Genomic DNA, 25,955 nt, shown 5'->3' with positions numbered 1-25,955 from the left:
TTTTTTTTTTTAAACTTTAGAATTAAGATTGAAATTTTACAGTACTATGTTGTTTTAAGTTTATACTTCTTGGCTTCATAGGCAAATACTCTTGTTTAAAGTAGATTTACTCCTTTCTTCCCTCCCTCTCTTCTTCCCTCCCTCTTTCCTTCCTATGTAAGTATGTATGCATGTATGTATTTTGCATGTTTAATGAGATTCACTCTGGCATGGTGGAAAGAGGATGAGGTGTGGAACCAGATACCCTGGTTGGAATTCATGCTTTTCTATTAGCCTTAGCGTAGGGTGACCAGATGTCCTAGGTTGCTGGTGGCTGAGGGGTTACCTAAAATGCAGGACTTTCAGTGCTAAACCCAGGGCAGTCCTAGACAAACCAAGACAGTTTATTTGAGCGAGATCACCTTAATTGTGCAAGAGACTTAACCTATCCGAGCCTTGGTTTCTTCATCTGTGAAACACCTGTCTAATAAGTGATTATAAGAATTAATAATACCTGTCTAATAGGTGATTATGAGGATTGGAGCTAGTGTACCACTGAAGCTATGTCTGAGATTTACGAGATCTCAGGAGATGATAATGATAGTACTATTAACATTAATAATTATCTGTATTTTTTTTAAGGCTCAGAGTGATTTTTCACCATCATTTATTTCTGCCACCAATGCTTTTCTCTTAATTTCTAAGATTTGTTCACGAATGAGGTGTTTACTTTGTTTTCTTCATTTTTATTATTAAGGCTAGTTTTCTAAAACTTTACTTCGCTCAGTTTTAAAAAAACTACTGAATTATGCCTCATTCCTAACATCTCTGAGTAGACTCTAAGGGGAACACATAGACTGAGATTGAGATGATCTTTTAGAAATCCTGAGAAACTCATTGAGGACCCTAAAGTCTTTCTCTTTGGATTCAAGACACACAGCTCCTACTAAGCCTTTTCTTTACCACGTACAGGTCTGATGTGTTTTAGGTATTAAATGGATACCGCTAGGTCCATTGGGAGCTGAGGTTCTGCTCTGAATCTTTCCCTACACAGGGGGAGTGAAGGCCTGGGCCACCTGCCAACACAGCAAGCCCATCCTTACTCTTTTGAGTTGGCCCTTCCGTCCAGAAAAAGAAACTGGAAACTGAGGAGGGTAATGGGTTGAGGATAAGGAGATGAAGTCTGGGTAACCTTGGAGAGGAAGTAAGAGTTAAACCTGAGTGTGTCCTCCAATCCTTGTCCTGGCTCCCCTGTCAGGCCTGAGCAGGGTCCTGAGCATGTCCTGACTCTGCTCTGGTCCTTGTCCACAACAGGGTGTGGGCCTCTGTTCTCTCATATTCAGAGGTAGTCACCTCTGAGTAGAGGTGATGAAATGGAGAAATGAATGCCAAAGTTTCTCCAAAGGGAAAGAAAAACTAAAACAACACAGAATGAGGTCGGTTTTAGGCTCAAGACTATTTTATTTTACTGGTCCAGGATAAACAGAATGCTCTGCTCAGCTAGGACTTAACAGCTTCCTCCTTTCAAGCTGCCTGAGATGGTCAGGTTACCAGGTAACAGGCTGCACCTGCCTTTGTGGACTTTCTGTCTGGATGGTATTATTTTTTAATTGTGGTAAAAAAAAAACATAAGATAAAAGTTACCATATTAATCGTTTTAAGTGTACAGTGACGTAGTATTAAGTATATTCACATTGTGCCATGTCTGGTTGTTACTTTCTATTTTTTGGTTCTCCATTAGTTTTTAGTTTTATTTTTTTCTCTGGGTATAAAATGAAGAAATTCTCATTAAAGAAAATTTGGAAAGTATTGAAAAGTATAAATAAACAAAAAACATCATTATATCCCCAATCAGAAGAAACCACTTTAAAAATATTTTGAAATGTTTCCTTCCAGGGCATTTTTCAATGTGCTATTTAAAAGAATTAATATTTTTAAAAAATCTTACTAATTTAATGGCTGTAAGTCTTCCCCTAGTTAGATTTCAGGTTGATCCAGTTTTACTATTTTAAATAATTGATATGTATCTTTGGGCATAAATATTTATGATTATTTCCTTAGGGGAAATAATTGGATTAAAGTACAAATATTTTTAGCCTTTTTTAATATCAGATATAACATTATCTTTAAATTCCCTACCCACCCCCACCCCCAAATCTAGTTAAAAGATAGGACAAAATATGATGTTTTCTCTGTAAGGAACTTGTATGTTCCTTGTTGACAAGCAGGATCCATCTCTTCCTGGAAAGTTCTCTAAGAAAGAAATCTTTAATTTCTTTTAGCAACCCCCTGTAGCAGGAGTGGCTAAGAGATTTCATCTTAGTTGGTTATTAGGTAGCAGCTAACTTTAATACCAAGTATTGTGGTGGTATATATACCAAAACCATCACTGTTAGATTCTTTTCTTTGGTATCGAAATTAAATTATTTTACTCCAGAATGGCATTTGAATACATTTGAAGCATTTTAGTGATATTTTGTCTCTATTATATTGCTTCCTTTACTTCATATTAAACTAAAAAGAATTCTGTTTATACTCAATTCCTAATACCTCTTACCACTCATTTCACATTGATTTGGACTATTTTGAAGTGAATAATTTCTTTCTAATTGTGGAATGAGATCAGCCTGGCTTCAGCTGAAGGATTAGAATAGTTCAAAAGTAGTTCTGAAGCATCTACAAATGCTTAAGAATTGAAAAATCAAAGAAATTATGGTCCCTGCTGAGGACCCAGAAATATAAGTGGGTGATTGAGTGTGGGTGAGTATCTGCGAGTATGCGTTTGTATGTGTGTGTCCCTGACAAGTGTCTGGGAGCTTCTGGCCACTCAGACTGGTCATAGGTTGGAGGTGAGTGGGGTGAGGTCAGAATTTTTGGAGGATCAGAGGTTAAGTATAAAGCACTAAACACAGGACTGATGATCACAAGGACTCAATAAAAAAACAAACTAATGAAAACATGTTAGTGAATTATTGTAACCAATTCCACAGGGTCATATAACTGGTTGGTAGTGGAGTTGGGACCAAAGCTCGGGTTTCTGATTCCAAGGGCAGGGCTCTCTCCAGTGGAATACATCAACTCCGAGATACCTCGCACTTTGGCAAAAATTGTGGCCAATGCCGTGGTTGACCCTGTGTAATGTTCTGTGAGGGTAGGACCAGGCTGAATATTACCCAAGAAAACAGTAAAAATATTGAGCATCCCACAGAGACATTGATTAAATCTTTTTATTTTGGACTTCAAGGAAGATTACAGTGAAATAGTCAGTAGCCAGCTCCTCAGGATTCCTCAGAGAATTTTATGGATAATGGTTGTTAGTTATATGTGGAGCATGTATGTTATTACTTGATTCCTCCATTTCTGTCTCTGCACAGGAGTCTTCAAAATGCCCCTAATCTTAGGAAATCAAAATTTGAATAGCTCAGAATTATTTACCAGTTTTGTAATCCCACTTGGTTAAAATCGAATGTCAAGTGTTTTCTGTTTGTTTGTTTTGTTTTGTTTTTTAGGTTTTAATTATCAGTTTTCTGTGAGAACCAGAGTAATCTCTTAGGTCTTCCCTCTCTGAACTATAAAGAGTGTTGTTGTTTGGTAACCGGTCAGAGAGGTCCAGAGGTTGTGCCTGTGAAGATTTTCTTGAAGTTTAGGTTCAATCAAAGTGTAAAAATGAGTTTACCTGATTTCTAAGGACTCAGGTCCTTAGAACAGTCTTTGTGTCATACAACAAATCTCCACTTTTTGATTGTGGGATCTAGGCTTCGCCAAGCTAAATACCACTGCTCTGGTTATAGGAAGCAGTTTAGGGATGGATACATGACTCAATCCAGTGAATTTTATCAGGATTTTTTTTCTCCTACAGATATCAGGTCAGAGAGACCTCCTTTAGGCAAGCTTCCCTAGCTAAAAGATGGAATATGTATAGAAATATGAGCAACCATCACTGCTGTCCTGTGGGAACAACCTGCCTGAAAAGCAAACCAACGGGGAGGAAAGTAGAACTGAAACATGGGCAGAAAAAGGTAGTAATCATATCTCTCAATCCATCTATGCCAAAGCCAATCCTGGCCTCAGATATCATAGTCACGTAAGCTAATGTCCTGTTTGTCTTAAAGTTGTACAAGTTGGGTGTTTGTTACTTAAGTAGGTCTTTTACTTGAATTTTTCCATCATCCTTATCATCCCCATTCTATAGGTAAGGAAACTGAGACAGAAAGATTAAGTGCTTTGCTCAAGTTGACACAGCTGGAAAGCAGTGTAGCCTGGATTTGAGATTGGGCTGTTCTGACTCTATAGCTCATGTTTTTTCTACAGCCTGATGTGGCCTCAGTGAGTACAGATAATTGAGTTGGTGAACCCAGCACTTGACATCATCAAGAGGATGGGCACTGGCTCTCCTATTTTACTAGCTCATGGGCAGGCCGATGATATTAAACACTTCAGTGCTAGTGTACCCAGAGTCAGACAGGCTTAACTTGGTCCTTGGATCCCATGCTGCATGCCTGGCTGCTCTAGGAATCTCTTTTTATTCAGGCTTCCCAACTTACAGAAACCACTACCTGGGCTAGATCAGACCAAGTTGGCCTCTGGGCAGCCAGGCTGCTGCTGAGCAGACATAGATTCTGCCAGCAGAAACACTCCTCAAAGCTGAGGAAGATGTACTCAGCTTTGAGGTGCTGAGACTCTCACCTCCTCTTCCTAAAGTTTAGGAAAAAAGAGCAGAAGCTGTTCAAATGTGAGATAATAGTGTTTTTAATATATAAGTAACAAAACATGCAGGTCAATATTCCATGCATATACAATAAAAGAGAGCAACAACAACAAAAAGTTACAAAGCACAATCTAACTACATGGAGGCTTTCGAACAATTAAGTGTAGGATAGAGAATGTGTTAATTAAAAAGCCAACTGAGCCACACCTCAGTGCCTGAGACCTGACTAGAGACTTTCTGGTGAATGGAGGGAGAGTTCTTTGTACCCCACAGCCTTCAATTCAAATCCCGAGAACTCTTAACAACCTCCATGCCCTAGATTGCTCAGCTTCCTCTCCCCTACCCCTGTTTTGTTTTCTTGAATTGTCTGTTTATCCTTTATCCCATCTCGGATAATGAGTTCCATGATTACTCTTTTGATTTAGCCTAAAATCATTGCCGTTTCAGTGAGAAAGGTCTCTAAGTTTACTTGGCTCTTGGCTAACTTACTTTTTTTCTGTTTAATGGGCCATGATCTGGTCTTTCCCCAGACATAAACTCTTTAGCTTAAAGACCCGTATGAGTATTTACCCAACTCTTGGAGGCCGCTTTCATATACACTATTGGTGTGAGGACATTTTTTCCTCCAATGATAACCTGGTGATCAGATTCCCCCCATGCCAATGCTGCTCCCTGAATAGACAGTTTAGAGACACTTCCCTTACCTCAGTTTTCCCAGGGGTCTATTCTGGCTCTGGTGTTGAAATGGAATTCTGGTGGCCTGGAAGGAATTTAGGCTCTCTGCAACAGTGGTGTAAACCATAGGGAAGGTGATTAACTGCAAAGAGCTTTCTGTTCTTAAATATTTAATGGTCCATCCACTCTAGGTGAATTTATTGAAGGGAGCAGCTCTCAGAGTCACAAAGATGGCCACACTGCCAAGTAAGTCTACTATCAACTGACAGTGGCCTGTAGCCATGCAAGTGTGGACATGTGGCACTTGGAAACACAACATTAAATTCAGGCTTATCACTCTTTTTTTTTTTTTGGAAAGAACTAGTTTCAACTCACTTCCTAGGACCTGTTTTTTTCCATTATTTGGTTTTTACATTGGTTACACTTACTCTATCATTATAATCAGAGTCCTGGAGACCTTAAAGGGAATTAGGATCAGTGAGCATTTCATGAAATTAGGACTTAAGTGTAATTTTTACAAAGTACAATATAGACAACATCAAAGCAATTATTTTTCATTTCTTCCATCCATGTGTAGGAGTGAGGCTAATTCACAGACACAGTGTATCATTTTACTAATACATTATTTGTTCTAACTATATCTAGTATGCCAAATATATTTAGATTACAAAAGGAAAAAAAAAAAATCTTCTCATTCCTCTAGGGACACTTTCTGGCCTGTGACAGAGAGGACCTGCAGTGGAGAGCTCAGGAAACTCCTGGAAGAGCCTTGCTGGAATTAGCAGATGCCAAAAGAAATGGAAAGGCTTGGTTTCCTCAAGCTGAAATCACCTGGGTCCAGGTAATGTTTAAGGTCAAAGTGTAAGAAAACTCAGATAATGTGCTGGAGACATTATAAATATCTTTCCTTTCTCATTCCTTCAATCAGTGTTTATTAAAAGCCAAATTGGGAGTGGGGAGGCAAAAATCAAATAGAAGGAAATGATGTCTTTTGATTGACTCCCTCTTTTTTCCTTTCAGAACTGTCCTGGAGGGTGACTTGAGGAATAAATCCTCAATGGGCTTTTGGCTAGAAGGAAGAAGAAAGAGTCTGTCTAAATCATCTAAGTGTCTGATAGGAATTCAAACCACATTCTATCATTAGATTAGGAAGTTTATATTTAAAAGAAAAGAAATAGAGGATTGGAAAATGTGAGTTATAGCCTCTAATTCATATCTGATAACTCAACTGTTCTGTGACAGAACATTTAGAGACAGAGACATGTGGCCAAGACCATCTGGCCTTACCACAGGTGAAATCAAGGCTTTCCTAACTTCCAACTGTGAGTCAAAAGCAATTAGGAATTAAGATAAAATATCCTCGTTTGGGGGATGAGCTCTCGTTGGGGGGTTTCTTCTGCCCATGCTGGGATGTCTTAGAGTGCTACACATAGTCGTACTTGGAAGGATGAGACTGTGCCTCATCCTCTGTGTGGGCACCCCCATCATATATCTTCTTGTTTTTGGTGCTGGACTCAAAACCAGTGTTTGCCTTGAAGCCTCCAGGCTTGTAGGAGACATTGTGGCCCGAGGCATGATAAGACACAGCTTTGTAGCTGAAAGAAAAAGAAACGTTCCATGACCATAGATGTATTTGGTAGGAGGACAAAACACCTCATTTACCCTGGAATGTCTTAGTTTTAGTGCTGAAAGGCCAGTGTTCTAGGAAACCCTTAGTTTTGGGCAAACTGAGACAGTGACCAGTTAGGCTTTGGGACACTGGCTTTCTGCCTCTGCAGTAGAGCAAAATTTCTTGCTTTGAGCTGAAACAGAAACAATGTCCAGGGGAACATGGTTATGCCGAAGAATCATAAAATTTGTGAACTGGAAGATACCAATGTGCTGCCCATCGCCTCTAATCTGCTCAGTTTATAGGTGAGGTGACAGAGGTCCAGGAGGGTAAATGATTTGCTAGCAGTCACAGGGCTAGTTAACAGTAGAACCAGACTGGGATTCAGGTCTTCCAACTCTGGGTCCATTTATGGAATTACAGTAGGGGTTCTCAGAAGCAATACTGTTGATATTTGGAACGAATGCTTCTTTGTCGTGGGGGCCTGCCTGTACATTGTAGATGTTCAGTAACATCCTTGGCCTCTACTCTCTAGATGCCAGTATTACCTGTCCTCCCACAGCAAAGTTGTAGCAATCAAAGTGTCTTCAGATGTTGCCAAATATCCCCTGGGGGAAAAATTGCTCCTCACTGAGAGCCATTGAGTTACAGAATACTGGAGCCAGAGGGAACCCACATGGATGATTTTTTTTTTCCCCTTCAAATAAGATCACACCTAAATCTGCTCAGGTGGAAATATTCCTGTTCTGTTCTTTAGGTTCTTTTCATAAAAGAGAAAGTTCGTGATCCTTTAGTCAACAATATTATTCCATATACCTAGATTGATCATTCTGGCTGCAAATTATATGTTATAATGGATTTGGATCGAATGTCTGATTGCACTGGAATGGGGAGACTCACTTGGTTTCCTCGGGCACCAGGCCCCGGCAGGCGATGCACATCATCACACCCCCAATTAGCGTGAGGCCTCCAGCAACCCAGCCCACGAACAGAGCCGAACCAAAGGTGTACCTGAGTGGGGAGAGGATGGCTATGAATGTGGTTGACCAAACTCTCCAGGCTCCACCCATTGCACCTGGACATGCCTGGCTTCTCTGTCCTCCCATCGGATTCTACCCCTTTCCTTGCTCATGCCCCCTGAACACATACTCCTTTGGGTCACAGCCAACTGAATGAGGTGCCTTGGAGAATAGCGCAGGGACTTAAGCTGGTCAGCAGAACAGCATGGGGATTCTTGGGACTCTAGGACCACTGAGGCATAAAATTAATTATAAATCCCTAATCTCAGAGAAACATCTCAGGAAATTTCTCTCCGCTCCCTATTGTCAAAGGAGAATGTCTTGAGGTTTTGGCCAGAGAAGTTTGAGAGCTATGGAATCAGTCTCAAGTTATTATTTCTAAAGAAATTTTGGTTCCTTGAGTTCTTGCTGTGGGCCAAGAAGCATTCTCACCTACCTCAAGTAACCCTAGGAACCATCCATGCAGGTGGATTACTGCCTTCAGAAAGAACGAAGCTGAAGTGATCCTTTTACAGATGAGGAAATTGAAGCTACGAGAGGTTAATTAACTTTTCCAAAGATCCAGGAAGGACATGGCATTGCCAGGATTCAAATGCAGATCACTCTGCCTCCACAGCCCTCGCTGTTAATCATTAAACTATACTATCCTCTGTGCATGAGGAACGAGGTTCCCTTCCTCAGCTTAGACATTCTTGGTCAAGATTAGAAAACTATATAAATACTTACTGGGGACAGGTAAGAAACTTCAATGAGTAAAGTGGGCTGGTTATAAGGAAATATTTTATTTTCTTAACTACTATATGGGGGAGGGAAATATAAACATGATAATAAATGGCCTCACAGTTGAGCCATTTGAGAATGGTGAGGACTGTGGCAAATTGGAGAGTGTGAGCCTTAGCTGACTGAGAAGCAGCTGTCATATGAGAATGATGGCCCCATGCTGCCAGATCTGATTTCTTTTTTTTACAGTAAGATGGAAAAACAGATGTGTGTGTGTGTGTGTGTGTGTGTGTGTGTGTGTGTCCATGTATGTTAGGAAATCTCCGTGTAGTAGGGACTGTTGGTGTTCTGCCCAGGTCCCTTCTGTCCCTTGACATTTTTCTCTCCCCCAGCTCCGGTCCCTGTGACTCTCCCTGGAGTTATAGCTTTGCTTCAGCCACTGGAATCACTTTGCCCCCATGCACAGAAGCTGACTGGTGCTGAAGTATGAAAATTCAGATCTGTTTTTCCAAATCTGTTTCTGAGTAACTCAACCTATGTCATTTCTAATTTTTAAAAGTTGGTGATTAATTCAGGTTATAAAATGAAATGTTTAGGCTAATACAAAACACCTTGGAAGCTGTGGACAGGACGAGGGCAGACAATTTGTAGCTCTGGTTCAGGGCTTAGGCTCTGCCAGTGTTACACTCAACATGGCAGTGGCACAGTTGGGGAGCAGGGGGAGGGAATACTGGGACTCCATGAGGCACCAGAAGCAAAGCCCCATTAACTGACTTCCAAGATCTTTCTTGGAAGCTACGTTGTCTCACGTAACTTCTAGGTAGAGAAGATGAGAAGACAGAAAGAAAAACTGCTGCCCTTCCATGGAGGACAAAATTCCAAGGAGGTCTTTCTAAATTTTCTGGTCTCAATCTTAGGACTAAAATTGCCTTCCCAAGGCACGGAAGCAGGTTCTAGGGAGATGGTGTGAAAGAGCGATGGCACGCATTAGTGCGAGGTGCCAGGTGGGTGGTAGGTGGCTCCTCTGGACAGGGGCGGTGACACTAGGCACCTAGAAACTCTGGACCAGGTGGGCTCTTCTGAGTAGGGTGAGCAATCGTCCAGATTTGCCCATGACAGAGGAGCTTTTCAGGACACGAGAGTTTCTGTGCTGAAAGTGGGCAAATTCCGGGCAAACCGGGATCAGTTGGTCAGCTTACTTCTAAGTTGTTCTTATAACCAAGAGATCATGGGAGTACCATGGAGGAGGATGAAGACAGCTATGGGGATCATTTCCTTCCTTTTCTTGAAACAAAGCAGGGGCATGGATGGGGATTAGAGTTTCAGGGAACCAGAGAGAAAATGGGTTTGTCGCGTCGTTTATACCCTGTCTGTATCCCATGATAGCAAGGCTGGAGAAATACCAAGTGTATTTACTTAGGTATAATGTTCATATCACTCTTCCAGAACAAGATCTTTCTCCTTTAGGAATATGCTGCTGCTTCTTGCTGTGAGAAACTTCCCTTTGAATTGGCTAAATGAATACACGTGTTGGAATTGTTTTTCCATCTTTTAGAAATTCTACCCTCTTTCAGACACTAAATTATAGTGGGGTTTCATCTTCATAACCTCTGTGAGAATCGGGACCTTGTCATTATCCCCAGCACTGAGAACAGTTCCTGATCCACAGCAGGTGCTCAATACATTTGTACAACAAACGAGTCAATGAATGAGAGAAAAAGGCAGCTGTACAAGGAAGAAACATTACTTTTCTCACCTATACTGCACCTTGCTCATTTCTATTCAAGCTTTTACCTGTCCCTAGCCAGGTTCCTGTCAGGGACTGATGTTGTGGTTTGATGCTCATTTACATGCCTCAACTAATAGTGCCTGTTTCATTGCCAACACAATGGGGCCTGTGTAGAGTCTTAGATAAATACTGTGAACTGTCACTGTACTTCAATGCAAATGTCAGATCAGCCTCAAATCGTATCACCAAGGATATTTCACTGAAATGAAGGTTATGAATTTACAGATCATTGTTGATTTATGATATGGCATGGTTGCCTCTGATAAAATTTTGCTATTTCAGGCACTGACAGTCACATTAGGCATATGCGTTTAATCCGATTTTTACAATATTCACCATGGAATCCTGACACCTAGAGTAGGAGGTTACCTGTTTTGAACAGTCTGCACCATCCCACCCATGCTGGAGTACATGTTAGCTGTAGACATCCAGAAGTTAGTAACCAGCATGTTGGCAAACACAGACACTCCAATAATTGCACAAAGACCTGTGGACCAAGAACAAGAAAGCTCCAGAGTCAGCTTTAAAGAGACCACAATGTTTCTGAGGCAATGTACACTTACGTGAGTTTAGATGAGCAGGCTGCAGAATATTCCATTTCTGTAACAGATGGTCAATCCAAGCATTGATTATTGAATTCCTACTATGTACTAGATGCTGCTAGGAACTTAGACTCTCTTATTGTGGAAGGTTTTATATATGTGCAGAAAGAGACATTTCATGCATCTTGGGACCAATGGTTAATAGTACAAATATTTGAGGCCTGGTCCTCTGACAATGTCAAGAGCTCTTCCCTTAAAATCATTTTCTAGAGTCTAACCAAACTAATGCCTTTATGGGTTAAGTTACATGACTACCTTAGTGTTGGAAATCTTTTATAATGGGACTGAGGTGGCAGCTGAGAGGGATGTTTGTACTCATGATAATTCTGTAGAGATAACTAGGCCTTAATATCAATCCTTGAATCCCAGTGCGAAAAGCTCTGAACTATGTTCAAACCATGCTCAGTAGGGAGAAGCTGTGTTTCCTCTGCCAGAATGATTTTGCTTTGACATTCCCAGAAGCACACTTGAGAGTGAGAACCCCAAGTTCCTTGTTTACCTGAGATAATGAACATGATTCCAGAGGTCAATGTCATGGTGGCTTTGGCGGAGTCCTCCATATTGCCAATGCGGATACACTTCAGGGCGAAGATAGACACCAGGAGGCCAATGGCACCCAGGACGATGCCCACAATCATCAGGGCTCGCACTGCCTGCAGCATGGCTGCGGGACAAGGGGCAAGATACAAGCAGAAAGACAAGACCACCTCAACATGATTGATCAGGCCCTGTTTAATAAAACCGAGCAACCAAAACCAACCAGCACCAAACTTCTGAGAAGTAGCAAGTCCATAAACTATGATCTTTGTCATTGTCAAGAGATGTGGAATGGTGGGAAATGCAGAACCTTTGCTTATAAGCCTCTGATTAATGAAGGGCATGTATACAGATGTCTATTGGATGAGAAAATTATGGACTGTTGTAGTTGGGAGGGCCAATAGAATTTACCTATTTCATTTCCTCATTTTAAAGCTTAATATTCTGGGGTCCAGGAGAAGGAAATGGCTCAAGTAAAGTGACATTAACAATGATTGCTAGAGCTTATGGCAAAAATGGGCTGCTTTAATTTCTAATCCGAACACCTTTCTTCTCTAGTCTTTTCATATGGGCTCAATGCTTCATATAGTTGTGTCTACTTTAGGGAAACCCAGTATTCATTTATAGCATATAAAGAAACAAGGTCACTAGTGATGTACCAAGGGCCTATATTTTTTCCTCTTTCAAAAGAGTCTATTCAAGTCATGCTGAGCTGTAGGTTTTGAGTATATATAAAAAGACTATTATGTCAACTTCAAACCTCTCAATATGACTGTGGTTTATCAGAAGTTCCCTTTCTAGGAATCAATGCAAGCTGTAGGTCCTTTTGGAACTCTCCTGCAGTTGCCTCCCCTCCAGTAATATCCAGAATGGTTTCTAGGATGAACTTAAAATGCAGTGACTCATCTCAACAGCTTTCTACTGAGCCCCATGACAAGGCACAGAGATGGCAGTGATTAACAGGGCAGACATGCTCTCTACTTTCATGGAGCTTCTACCAAAGTGGGGAAAGACAATAAATATGTCCACTGCAAGTATAATGAATTTTACAAAAGGAAGACAAATGAGTCCTTGGTGTCTTTCGGAGGGAAAGGCCCCTACATGGGTAGTTCTGGTACAGCAGAACTAAAGAATTGTGTGAAGCAAAGCAGAAAGCTCCATCCTACTCTACTTGTCATAATTCATTGCTACTTCTGATTGAAAGCTATTAGGGGCTTTTCAGACATTAAAAAATTTAATCCACACACACAAAAATTCTGCAATGTAGGTAATATTATTGCCTCTATTTTATAATTAAAGAAATTGAGACTCAGAAGTTAAGTAACTTATCCAAGAACACAGCAAAGGAAAAGTGGGACTGGGATCAAACCCAGAACTGTCTCAAAAACGGTTACTTTCCCATCACGGCACATTGCTTTGAGGTACCTTATCCTGGAAAAGCAGGCAGAGTTCCAGCTACCATCAAGGTACAGGGATCTGTAAGCTCTTAACAGAACGTATCCTTCAAATTTGGAGACTCAGCTGTAAAATGTCATCCTCTGAAATGCATGCTAAGAATGTATAAAGAAATATTCTCCAAAAGTCATCTCAGGAAGTAACGTGACCCAGGAGATTATTTATAAATGTGACTCTCAAGACAGGGAATTGTGGGAGGGAATTCTCTCCAATCTCTTTAGGAAAATTTCCATCTCAAATATGGCCATTATTAGTGGACCTGCCAGTTATTCACTCTAAGGTAAGTATCACAAAGCAATTTGTCATAATGGGAGAATTGATCAATGAAATATATTGAAAAAGGAGAAGTAGATCATGCAGAATTTGTTAAAGGGCTTTCTATAGTTTCTGAGGAATGGAGGCCCTTTCCCACTAGGTATCTCCTTGTGTAGAAATGATGGTATCCAGCTACTCTAGTTCTATGCCACTGACCTCAATTCACTAGGTTCTCATTCTCTCCTCGCTAAAAAAACTTCTGATTTGAACTTTGCTTTTCTGCTGGGAAGAGAATTCTGCAAGCAGCCTTTATCAGTCTTGGTCCTATTAGCAACTATATTCTCAGGATAAAAGTGTTGGTTTAAGGTGTGAATCAATCCTCTGCGATCGTGCCAGTCATTTCTGGGAGAATTGATAACATTGGCATCTTGGACATGCAGCTGAGTTCTGGTGCTAGAGCCGTGGTGACCCCACTAAGGCACTCATGAGGGCCTCATGAGTGGCCTTTGAATCCACTCCGAATATAGGAGGGTTCTAGCGTGTCAAATATGTCTTCCAAAGCCTTGCCTGATGGCTTTGCTGGCCCCAAAGGAACAAACATCCTGTTCACTGCCTCATTACCAAATGCAGATATGTGTCATCTACTTGCGTATTCATTCATTGTGTACACCTTCTTGTATTCATCCAGTACATGTTGGTGTACTCTCATAGTCAAACATTAACACATTCATATGCTCATCTATGAATTAATTTATTCATTCTTCTAGTATTTTTAAGCTCAAATTTTCTGCCAAATGCTGTAGTAGATATAAAGTTTCATGAGACATAATCTCTGCCTTCAAGCAACTTACAAACTGGGAAGTTCCTATTTTTACTGGAAATCGTATTTAATAGAACTACTTTCTGATAATAGCTCATGGTGTCATTCTAGTGTTCTTTAACGCACACAATTAAGCTATAACCCTGTGATTCAGGACAGCTATGGAGAGGACATTTGTGGGGTAGCCCCAGACTTAAGGAAATATTCCTCAGGACTGTTCTGCTTTTGGATGTTATTACTTGAAAACTAAGCATATGGGAAAAGGGAAGCACTTTGACTTTCCCTCCATCTTGTCCTCATGGGCCTCTTATAAACTTCAAAGCTACCCAGGAACCTGTTAGAAGTTTTAAAACTGTTCTAGTTCTGATAGCTTAAACCTTAAGCTATTCAGAGAAGTGAATCATTTATCCCCTTTGAGAGCACTTGGCAAGGCATCTGGTTAAAACAATCAAAAGCCAATCAACTAATCAACCACCCAACAAACAACTGACCAACTAGGCAACAAAACCCAGTAATTACCAGGTAGGATAAAGGATATCTCTTCCTCATTCTATGAGAATTCATTTACCCAGACTCTTGGCAAAGACAGAGTCATTAACTCTCTTTTGATTGAGTGGTTCTAATATTTATTCCTGAAAACATTTCACATGTGTGCTGTGGCTGTGGTTGAAGTATGCAATCTTCCTTGACATTGTTGGATGAGATAGTTGGGTGATGCTATCAGGTGAGAGGTGAAAGCACTGTGGGCTTGCCTAATGTAAAGAGTTGTTGCAGCTGTGCCACAGGAGCCCTTGAGGACTGGAGCCCTGGCCAGCCTGTCTTGGTCAGCCTTTGCTTCAGGCCTCAGAGACCCTCTTGCCTCTGCTGGGTTAGGTTTGTATGACGAGACCTCATTTCTTTCCTGCTTTCTCTTGACTTTTGAATTTCTGATGAACATTGGCAGGGGTCCACCCTGACCTTAAGCTTTTATTCATTTCTTAGAATCTCCTTCTAGCTTACTCCAACCCCTTTCTTTTTAGCCTGTGGTTGGAAAAGATACAACATTGTTTTATATCTTATGGGGCTACTGTTAGAGCCATAACTCTGGGCCTGGATGGATGAACCAAGGTCTTTCCTGCTTTCGAGACGCTTTTGGGGTTCTTCTGAGAGTGGGAGCTATGATGGGGTCAGGTGCCAGGAAGTGGGAGGAAATGTTCTCCACTACTCATTAGAACCCCCTTTGTCTAGTAATGACCATGGAGATGCATGCTGGTGACCTGAACTTCCTTTCCATTTGGGATTCTATCTGGGATTCTAATCCTTTTCCATAGACAGGTAGCCAGAGAAACTGCTTTTAAAGGAGATAAGTTTCTACTTGAGCCACTCTGTCTCTTATTTGATATTCTGAGCAAGAGGCATAGGCTTATCAACTGATAACAAGTGAGTCAACGGGCTCTATAGAATGATTCTCTGTACCATAGGTGTGACTACAGCATTCTTTCCAATGAACAACGAGGCATTATCAGACTTGAAGGGTGGACAGGATTCAGGGCTGACAGAAGCAAACAGAAAAATGGGAACTAAGTATTCACTCCCTATTGCAAAATTTCTTATTCCCCTGAAGTAGCTATGGACTGACAGGCAAGGTGCCTTTGAGTGTGGTTCCCAACTCTGGCTGCACCTCAGCATCTCCTGAAGAAACTTTTAAAGAAATATTAACGTTTTGGCTAGATCCCTAGAGATTTTCATTTAATCGTGTAATAACATAAAATTTCAAAAAAATAATTGGAAAAACAGCCCTCAAGAGGGCTCAGGAGGAGGTGCTCATAGGTGAGGTTGAGAGAGAAGAGTTCCTACTGGCTGACATTCCTGAGCAGGCTAAGGGGTGTGGGTGGGGCTAATGAGGCAGCAAGTCACCAGGAGTCAAAGGCATGGACCTGGGGCTTCTGTTGGGGGTAGGAGGAAGGGAGAGAACCCATACTGTCAGACATAGTTTGGCCTTAGAATGGAAGCAGGAAGGGCTGGGGAAGAGTCCAAGGAAGGGAACCCAGAGGAGGAGAGTCTGAGGTCAGCCCTCAGAGGAAAGGCCCTTTAGAACAAGGTGGAGAGACTAGATTTTCTGTAGATCCCAGAGAACCAATATGGAGGAGGTCTTTTGTATCTCATGAAATCCTCCCGAACAATCTGATGCCAACTGAGTTGTTAGGAAAGTCATTTAAGCTCACTGAAGCCTAGTTTCCTCAACCCTGGAGTGGGATAGAGATAGCTCTCACATAGAGATGTTGAGAGGATCAGTTGCTACTTGGCACCAGCATAGAATTAAGTCAGGATCAGTACAGATCTTTCTCCAGCCTCACATGGGTTTGGCTTGTACTATGAACAAACCTGAATCCTCTTTATGATGATGCAATGTGGTTGAGGATTTGAAAAAGCCATGGGTGAGGGAGTGTGAAAGGGAATAGGGGAAGAATATTTGAGAAGGGAAGGAAGAGAAAGGCCTGGAATGAGGTAGTGAGGAAGATCAGGGAAAATGGGTTCGGGATTGGCTAGCAATGAGCAGGGGTGGTGGCTGATGGGTGAGGCAGTGTATGTGGCTTCCATCCTCATTGTCCTTCGTTCTCACCTTTAAGGTGGGGTCCAACTACATGACTCTGACAATGTATGTCCCCACCATGAAATGATGCCCCACCAGTGACTAGTTCATGCTAGGACATGATGCTTTGTGGGTGGCTGCCTTGCTATCAAAGCAACAACCTCCACAACCACAAGCTGAGGAGGCATCTCACGCTTGGGTCTACATAGCTTTGATCACTGAGAAATCAGGGCAAGAAGCCTCATTTTATACCTCGGGTACAGGTTCTCTTGGGCTTTGTAGATGTGTTCTCAGTTCTCTACGAGATCTTCTTCAAAGCACAACAGTGTGTACACATTTAGATGTTTGTCCACATATTTAAAAAGGCTAAGCATGTCTCCTTTTTTGAAGAAAGGGAAGCACAGCTTGAAGAAAATCAAGAGGCTTCCCCAGATCTCATTTCAACTTTATAACTAACTTATAATCACTCTACCTCCTAGGGCCAGTTTCTTTTATCAGACATTAGGGAAAGACAAGCTGGTTTCACAGGATCATGAGCATTGTGGTTGAAACATTGTGACATGAATGTGAAACATTCAGTCAATAGCAAAAAGAAATAAACAAGGCAGCTCCTTTAGAAAAGATACTTAAGGGCAGTTTCACTCATAAGGATATTTTTGCTTTAGATTTTATGGAATTGTTCTCTGAGTTAAATGTGGTTTCGTTATCCTCCCCCATTCCTGTGTGTGTAAATATGATTGACAGGTTGATTAGAAACTCCCTAGCTCTTCAGGAACTGCTGTTTTTTTCCCCACTAAGATAGGAAGAGGAAAATATAGCTAGTTTTATGAAAAAATCAAGACCCTCCGTGCCTGCAAAGGGTCTGAGAACCAGTGAAGTGCTCAAAACACAGGCGGAATGAGGACTAGAAAGGAGAAAAAAGTACCCTAAATAATCTTTACTTTCTTTTTTTTATTTTGGAGAAGTAAAGAAATCTGGAAGATGAAATGTCCTAACTATTTGAGAGCTTTGAATGGTATAGACATGACAGTAATGATTTAGTGATACCAAGAGTCAGAGCTTGTAAATAGGTCACAGAGCACTTTCACACAAATGCCGTGAGGCATTTCACAGATGGGAAGAGCGAGGGCAAGAGATGTAGGTGGTTGAGCTGCGCCCTTTATCCCAACTCACCTGCCTCTAACCACAGGGCCCTGCCACAGCACCATATTCAGTCCAAATATTTTCAAACACATTAGAAAAAACATGACTTGATTATGATGTCATCACGGAGCCAGGGGCACGAGTTTGCCAGGTCTCTTTGTCTCCTCCCCACCTGCTCATTGACTGCCCTTTGCTTTTTCCTCCCACTGTCTCCAGGAGGGGAAATGGGATTGACTCTCAAGTCCTCCATTCTTAAAACTTAGTACTCCTAATTGTGCATTGTTAATTAAATTGCTATAAAGAGGTCAAGGTGCAAAGTATTCTACTCTTCTTGTGCTCAAGCTCAGACTAATCTCTTCAATTCTAAAAGCAGCCCTTTCTAACTGCAAAGTAGAAAGGGGGCCGGAGCATTGGGAAAGGGGAAAAGTCGGTCTTGGAAGTCTTTCAGCCTTGTGTTCATATCTTGCTTCTACCATCCTCTATCCACGGAGCTTGGGCATGTTACCTTGACCCCCTTTCTGAGCCTCAGTTTCCACTTTTGTAGAAATAAAGCTAATACGTATTTCACTGTGTTGTTGTGAAGAATAAACTGTAGAGCCAATGTATAGTCCACTAACTGGTAGCCATTTTTATTTTTGGACACTGTCCTTAGAGAACTACATGCTACATTGACTAGTTATATACAGGCACACAGTCCTGCTACCAACGCCATTTACTTCATTAATCTATCTGTAGTTTACATAATACAGCTAGTTAAATGGAATTAAATTATTCAGTGGCTGTAAGTTCCAACTAAGCATAATACATTATCAGATGAATGAAAAGTTAAGTGAGATTTTGCAAGGAAAGAGCTTATACTTAGAAGAATTGAATATTTGCTACAGATTACTCTGATTAACTGAAGTATTATAATGGTATCTGCCTCATGCCTTTATAGCGCCTTAAGGCTTACTTATCTGCTTAAAGGGTGGTACTCCTGTGGGTTCTAAGTCAAAATTAAACTCTTTGAAACTTCCATTTCTATCTTCAAGCATTTTACCCAGCTCCTCTGCTTCAGGTCTCTCTTTCCTAGGCCCTTTGTCATGCTCAAGAAAACGCCGTTAGCAGCTATTTCCAATAACTGAGTCTCCTCTAGGTGCTAGGTCCTGGCTGGTTAATATTACTCCTTGGGAGCCCCACACGTGTCTATAAGCCCCCCTGTGGCCTCCTCTCTGACTGCTTCATCTCCTTATGTTCCTACCTTCAGCTTTTGAGTTTCTTTTTAGCCTTTTCCTCCTGGTAATCTTCCCGCCATCCCTTACCTCAGCCAGCTATATCTTAAGTCATCAAACAAATATTTGCATTTTAGGGTGCCAATTTACATTGTAGTCACTCCTGCTGCATGAGTACTGGCTGCTTTTAAATCCACACTGTTCTTTATGGACGGAGATTAACAACGATTTAAAGTATCTCCTTTTCTGCAAACCCAGTCCCAAGCAATGTCTCTTTCTTGGCTTTTGGTGGAATTCTGTTCCTCCAACCCAGACGGGTAGGGCTGGGGTACACCTCTGTGATGGCTGCCTGGAGCGTCTCAGCTTTCCATATTTGTGAACAGTGTCACAAGGGGGAATATGCTCAATGCTATCAGAGTGTTCTGGATTTGGTACAGAGATTTGTGGGATCCAGTTCAATGAGAGGATAAGAGAAAGCTTCAGGGGAGAGGTGGTATTTGAGCTGAACCTCACTAATGGGAATATTTGTGGAGATGATAATTAGAGTACTAGAGGCAGGTATTCAGGTAGTGGGAGCAATGGGTATTCAGGACCAAGCCCAGAGTATAGTAAGTGAACAGGAAAAAGCATATGTTGGGGGAGGGGAATAGTAAGAGATAAGTAAGGGAAGGTAGATGAGGGATACAGGAGGGCTGTCATGTCTACACCTGATTAAGCCAGGAATGGGGGACAACAGAAGGTATTTGCATTTTAAAATATCTAGGGAGATGAGAACCGAGAACCGGAAGTTGGTGATTAGAAGATTCTGTTTGACCTTCTGCTATAGTCAAAGGAGCAAACACTCTAAAGACATGAAGGATAAAAACCAGATTGAGAAAGGTGAAAAGTGAGAGGTAGTAGAAAAATTTAGTGTTTTAATTTAGTCGTTAGAGACAACGAGGGAGAGACAGACGTTGACAAGGACCAGAATCAATAGAAGATTTCCCAAGAAAGGAAGATATAAGCACAAGTGAGCAGGATAGGGGCAAGAGGCAAGAAGGAGAGGAGCTGATTAGCTGGCATGACCAGACAGGATGGCGTGGGCCTGCAGAGCCCTGGTGGAGAGGTGGGCCTTGGATGGGAGAGAGGGAGGGGATCTTGTTCTACCGAGGGCAGAACTGTCAACGGGGAGAAGAGAGGTTCTGAGGGAGCTCAAGGAGGATGGGATCCTTCGGTAAAATAGGAAAGACAAATGCGTGGCATCGATGAGGTTTGGCCATTTAGGAGAGCGGAAATTTTTGGGAGTCCCATGCATGGAAAGATAAAGAACGAGCAAGAGGTTGATAACGTGGTGGGGCGCTGGGAAGAGGTTATTGAGCACGAAGTCATGGGATGTCATGCCTTAATTTTGAATATGAGGTCAATCTTTTTTCTTCATTTAATAGTTAAAATCAGGTGTAGCTAGCAACTCAACAATCTATGTTCTCACCTCTCCTCACACTATGGCATAATCCCTCCTTCCTGGGATTTCTGTCCTCCCTCTGTCCAGGTTCTACCTCCCCTGCTTCCCTAAGCAGTTCTTTCATGGAGTCTGTAGTCCTATTGGTCCTGCAACATGAGTGGCTTCCAAAAATAAATAACCCGATTCTTCTACTCTGTCACCCACTGATTTCTTTCTGAAAACAAAGATGAATTAGTTAAAATGCTTTTCACAGTTCAATTCCAGTTGAGCTTCACAGGCTCTTCACAAGGTTCATGAAAATTTATTTCTCCCTTCCTGTTCACAAGGCGTTTGTTTCAGAGAGGCAGAACCCAACACTGTTCTCCTTTCCTCACCAAATTCATATCTTGGCTACTCCTTGGAGTCACTGATTAGCCTGACCTTTTCTTTCCTTTTCTTTTCTTTTCTTTTTTTAATACAAGTAGAGCTCTCATAATATCTAGAATGCAATGTTCCTGTGATGCATATCTGTATTAAAAGCAGAGATTGAACTTATTTCATCTTCAGGGGTAAAAGGATGTCAATTTTATAATTATACTTATACTCTGACATTATTATAATTTAATTATAATTTTATAATTATATTCTTTCATACATTTTTTAGCAGTGCATTCTCAACACAAATGCAGAAAAGACTAATTTAATGGCTCTCTCTCTCTACACACACACACACAGCACCTACAGAGACTCCAACTTTTCAAAGAAAAATTTACTTGAATCGAAAATGAAATACAATTAGCTCTTAAACTTTTTCAGCTATAAGAAATTATTTGTCATTCTGCTGCCTTCCTCCCACTTACGTGCAGGCAAAAACAAGTCACGTGCACATAGTTAATTTTCTCCTTTAGGAACCTTATTCCATACAACAGACCCATTCTTTTCATGAGCTGCTTCCTCACTACCAATTCTTTTGGGTATGAATTCTCCGATTTTCTCTCATACAACTATCTCCTTCTTTGACTTGGGGCCAGCTCCTCTTATTCACGCCTTGTATTCTGAGCCAACCTTGCAAGAGTCACACCCAGAGATGGGAGCATGGCTCAGTCCCTGCGACGATTTCTGACAATTCTCCTGGCGGCGGAGAGAGTGCACAGCGCTTCCTGCCCTCACCTGATTGGGCCCCCAGGTGCTGCCCAGCGCCTACCTGGAAGGCCCAGGATGGTGAAATAGGGCCGGCACTCGGTGAACCCTGAGCTCTGCCTCACGCAGCTCCGCCAAAGCCCTTCGTATTGGAACACGGAGGTGACGGGATTGTCGTACAGGTCCTGGGTGCTCCACATGTCCATCCCCGTGGCAGCGATGCAGCCCGCCAGGCCCAGGATGGACAGGAGGAAGCCCACCACTTGGCATGTGGTAGTGGACATGGCTTTAGCCCTCTGGCACTCTGGCCGCCGCCTCGGGACCAGCTGCCTCCTTCCTCCTGCGGAAGGTATGGGCCTACCGTGCTCCCGAGGAGAGCTGCTTTAATCAGATGGTTTCCCTCAGCTCTCGGTGTTTGCTCACAGTGTTTTCCTTTGATAGTTCAGTTTCGCTCTTGGGTCAAGGGCATTATTTTTTCATTTGTTAGGGAAGCGGTCCCAAGAGGCACTTGTCCTGCTGAGCCACGCAGGCCCAGCTGGTTCGAGAGCAGAGCGGGCTGAGTGGATGCCTCCCCCAAGGCGGTGCCAGCCTCCCCGCCTCCAGCTCTGGCTCTGCCTGGAGCATGCCACCAACTGGGGGAAAGGCTGACGTGCCCGGTGCCGCTGGGAATCCCCACAAGTCTTTCCGTTAGTCTCTGCTCGTCATGGGAAACCGCTTGGCTGACTTCACTTAAAGAAATGGCTCCAGGAATCTCCGTCTTAAACCAGACTTTCACATTTTCTCCTCACAACTCATAAAATCACGTTTCACTTACATCTTTCCATTTTAATCTTACAGAAATGGGTAGGGCAGGTATTATTATCCCCCACCCATATTTTGGGGGAGCGGGGCGTTGGCGAGTCAAGTGAGGTACAAATAGATTAAGAAATTTGTTCAAGTGCCTTGAACCACAGATGCTTTAAAATGGCAAAGGCAGGGCTCCTACTTCGACTTCCTCTCTGGTGCTCTTTCTCTATTTCATATGATGTGCCAGAGGCAGGCAACGTTGTCTCCACTTTTGAGAACAGGAAACCAAATCCTAGCGATGTATTCTTGGTCCACGGGTATTGGAACCGAGATCAGAAGAAGTGAGGCATCCCGTTGACTTTCATGTCACCCTTTCATTCATGACACAGGAATCACGTGAAGACCACACAACAAAGAAGGTTCCCCAAAGGCTAGGAAGGGGACCAGGGCTGGCTGGGCCAAAGACCATGACCTGGTGACTGAGAGACCTAGGATCTGCTTCTGATACTATCAGTAGCATGCTGCGTGCTGGGTGATTTGGGCAAATTGCTCAGCCCCTGCACGTCACAGTGTCTTCATCTGTAACCAAGTGATTAAATTAGAACACTTTCAGATCTTACACACTGTATTCTTCTACATTTTGCAGAAAAGTTTTCACTACAATTGGTAAAAATATCAGTATGTAAAAGAGAGATTTGACCAGAGATCAGCCATTGCATTTTGTCTATACAATTTGATTTTGTTAGAGAATTGATTGACTTGCTGCTTCCTGTGGGTCATGTGTATCTGGCCTCTGAATTCAGATACATTTTAATTAGAACTTTCCTAAATCTAGATTTCAAGGCTCTGAAACACAAGCATGCATGCACATGCGCGTGCACACACACACACACACACACACACACACACACACCCCCCCTTATAACTCTCCCCAATCTCTAACCCGTACAGTTTCTCCAGGAAACAAGCCCATGCATCTGGACATTTCAATGTTATCTTGGGTGCACCCAGCCACTACTCCCACAGCTTTATTCCCAGCAAACACAGAAAGCAGATATGGAAGGCCTCCCTCCTAATTTGAATGGAGGCAACATCCTCCTCAACAGCTCACCTTGCTATAGGTTCTGTGATCAGTGTTAGCAGAGAATGAAGCATAAGTCAGAAAATCCAAACAAAGAGAGTAAGAGAATTATATGACTTAAGGTGAAATAGCATTGATGAAGGTGAAGTCCAAAAGGTGAAGAGGCGGCAAATAGAAAAAGCGACTGGTCTCTGCTGGTGGACAGGAGTTGACTAACTAGATTAGAAACTGTTAGAATAATTCAGGAATGATTCTGCCATTGTTTCAGTGGACAAAGTCCATTTCACTCTTATTTCAACCAAGATGCAAGCTTTTTATTCATAAAGAGATCTATAAGAGTTTGGATTCCAGTTGTTCATTTTATGACATTGATCTAACATGTTCCCCTCCCCAATACATTGACTATAATATCACCATAATAGTAGATTGAAAATGAAAAAATTCAAAAAATAGGTCATTACAAGTTATTTATTCTCACTCCTGGTTTCCCTCTTGTTTCCCTATGCAAATGTTTTTATGCAAAATTTCAAGATGGGGGTGGGGGGGAAGTTATTCAGGTAATAAATAAATTAAGCTTTCTTTCTTGTTTGAGATGGTGACAGTGACTATATGTTTGGAAGAAGGATAAGTTACTTTTAAAGAATAAAGTAAAGCTCCCTCTACCTACGCAGAATATTGAATGAGTAAAGAGAAATTATAAGTCTACACATTTTTTAATGTGAAGTAAGTATTGACATGTTTTAAAACACCTGGAAAATGGGATTTTTTTTACTTCCCAGTGGATTTTCTGTGCTTTGAAATGAGGGGACCACTGCTTTAGCTATAACTACCAAAGAATTAATGGGGTCCATAGAGGAAAATCTGGCTTCCTCATTCATGGCAATAGATTTTGTTAAAATATATTACATATACCTTTAATAATACTGATAATTCATGGTATGATTATAATGATATGTAATAATAATATATAATCATAATACTGATAATTCATGACATGATTATAATGATATGCAATAATAATAATAATAATAATAATAATGATAATTCATGGTCTGACTGTTTAACAATATTGTAATGGGGTTGGTACAACTTTGTTTAATCACCTTTAAAACAGAGCAATACTTTTTGCTGACTTCTTAAGGGAAATTATTCCCATATTCAGGTTTAAATATGATTCTGGCAGTGCTATTTCAGGTTACAAATTTCCAGGCACTTGTATTATTTTATTGATATTGGAAAAAACATTTCCCCTTACATCTTTTCCTTACTTCTTTTTAGGAATATTAATGAAACACCATGTATGATATTTAAGCAAAATCATGGTCAAATAACAATATAAAATAAAATATGGGAGGAGTAATATTAGTATACTAGCAAAACAAATAATTGACACATCTATTAATTTAAAAGAATATATTACCACATTATCTATCTCCAATTTCTGATTCCACCTTTTGGTGCTCATAATAGAAAATTTGGAAGTAGAAGAAATTTCAACAAGTCACTTATAATTTCAAATCCGAGACAAAATATTTGGAATACTTCCTTTTTATTCATTCTCTGTATATAATTGTTTACCTGATTAAGATATTATACACTTTGATGTTTTGCTCTTTTCACTTACTTGCATACATGTGCTGTTAAAACTCCTTGTAAATATCACTTAATTAATATTAAACATTTAATTTGATGTGAGCAAAATCATGTTTTAGTATGAGCATATTAGTATCCCATTACATGGAAGTCCCCTCATTTCAGAGCTGTTATTCACCTAAACAGTATCTATTCTTATACAGTTGGATATACCTCTCCTTCAGTTTTTTTTTTGGTATGGAAACAATGTTATGGTGAACATTTTTCGCACAACTCTTTGCCAGAATTTCTGATTACTCTTTTAGGATAGCTCCTAAGAATGGAATTAAGATGTCAAAGGGTGTGAATTTTCATTTTTATGTAGACCTAGATTTTTTTCTATGAATTTTATTCCCAGGAGCAGTATTCAAAAGATCTTGTCTCAGCATACCCTTACCTACATTGTGAATTTGGTAAGATTCTACACGATCACTTGTTTTAATTTGCATTGCTTTGATTACTAATGACTTTGAAACCTTTTTTTTTTAAAACAAATATTTATAAAGCATTTTTTTCTTTTTCTTGACTTTGTGCTTCTTCCTCACTTATTTAACTAGAATTTTAGCACTTTTCTTATTAACTTATTTGAACTATTTATTTGTTAAGGATCTTGATATATTACTATGATTACTAATGAGATCTTTCCCTTTAATTATTTGCTAGACTTGGGTAAGAGGTGAAGCTTGGGAGGCACTTCTGCATTGGGGATTTCTACTGTGCATCAGGATTGATTTGTTTTGAGTCTGAGAGCACTGGGGCTCTCTGTTAAGGTTGCCAGCTGGGGCTTCAGTGCAGGCAGCGC

At 41.2% G+C, this 25,955-nt stretch overlaps 1 protein-coding gene and 1 long non-coding RNA gene across 3 annotated transcripts in view; one reads left to right on the top strand and one right to left on the bottom strand.

Annotated features, from left to right (window-relative positions):
- Positions 1–4,210: 4,210 nt before the first annotated feature.
- On the top strand, positions 4,211–6,511 carry LOC111747390. The gene is made up of 3 exons (XR_002783516.1): positions 4,211–4,305; positions 6,066–6,203; positions 6,383–6,511. It is a non-coding gene; the product is annotated as an uncharacterized LOC111747390 (long non-coding RNA).
- Positions 6,512–6,761: 250 nt separating this feature from the next.
- CLDN18 (claudin 18) overlaps positions 6,762–25,955 on the bottom strand; it is a 23,105-nt gene continuing 3,911 nt past the window's right edge. Inside the window, exons 1-5 of one of the 2 annotated variants that reach the window (XM_011373213.2) lie at positions 21,719–21,939; positions 11,601–11,765; positions 10,869–10,986; positions 7,872–7,982; positions 6,762–6,957 (exon numbers count right to left, since the gene is read on the bottom strand). In XM_011373213.2, the coding sequence (XP_011371515.1) occupies positions 6,786–6,957; positions 7,872–7,982; positions 10,869–10,986; positions 11,601–11,765; positions 21,719–21,938 (786 nt within the window). In that variant the 5' untranslated portion in view covers position 21,939 and the 3' untranslated portion in view covers positions 6,762–6,785. Of the gene's footprint in view, positions 6,958–7,871; positions 7,983–10,868; positions 10,987–11,600; positions 11,766–21,718; positions 21,940–25,955 lie in introns of those variants that run through there. The other variant, XM_011373214.2, reaches the window with a different exon arrangement.

The sequence above is a fragment of the Pteropus vampyrus genome, unplaced genomic scaffold (genome assembly GCF_000151845.1).
Source record: "Pteropus vampyrus isolate Shadow unplaced genomic scaffold, Pvam_2.0 Scaffold220, whole genome shotgun sequence".
Taxonomy (NCBI): Eukaryota; Metazoa; Chordata; class Mammalia; order Chiroptera; family Pteropodidae; genus Pteropus; species Pteropus vampyrus.
This window is presented reverse-complemented; position numbering and strand designations above follow the sequence as displayed.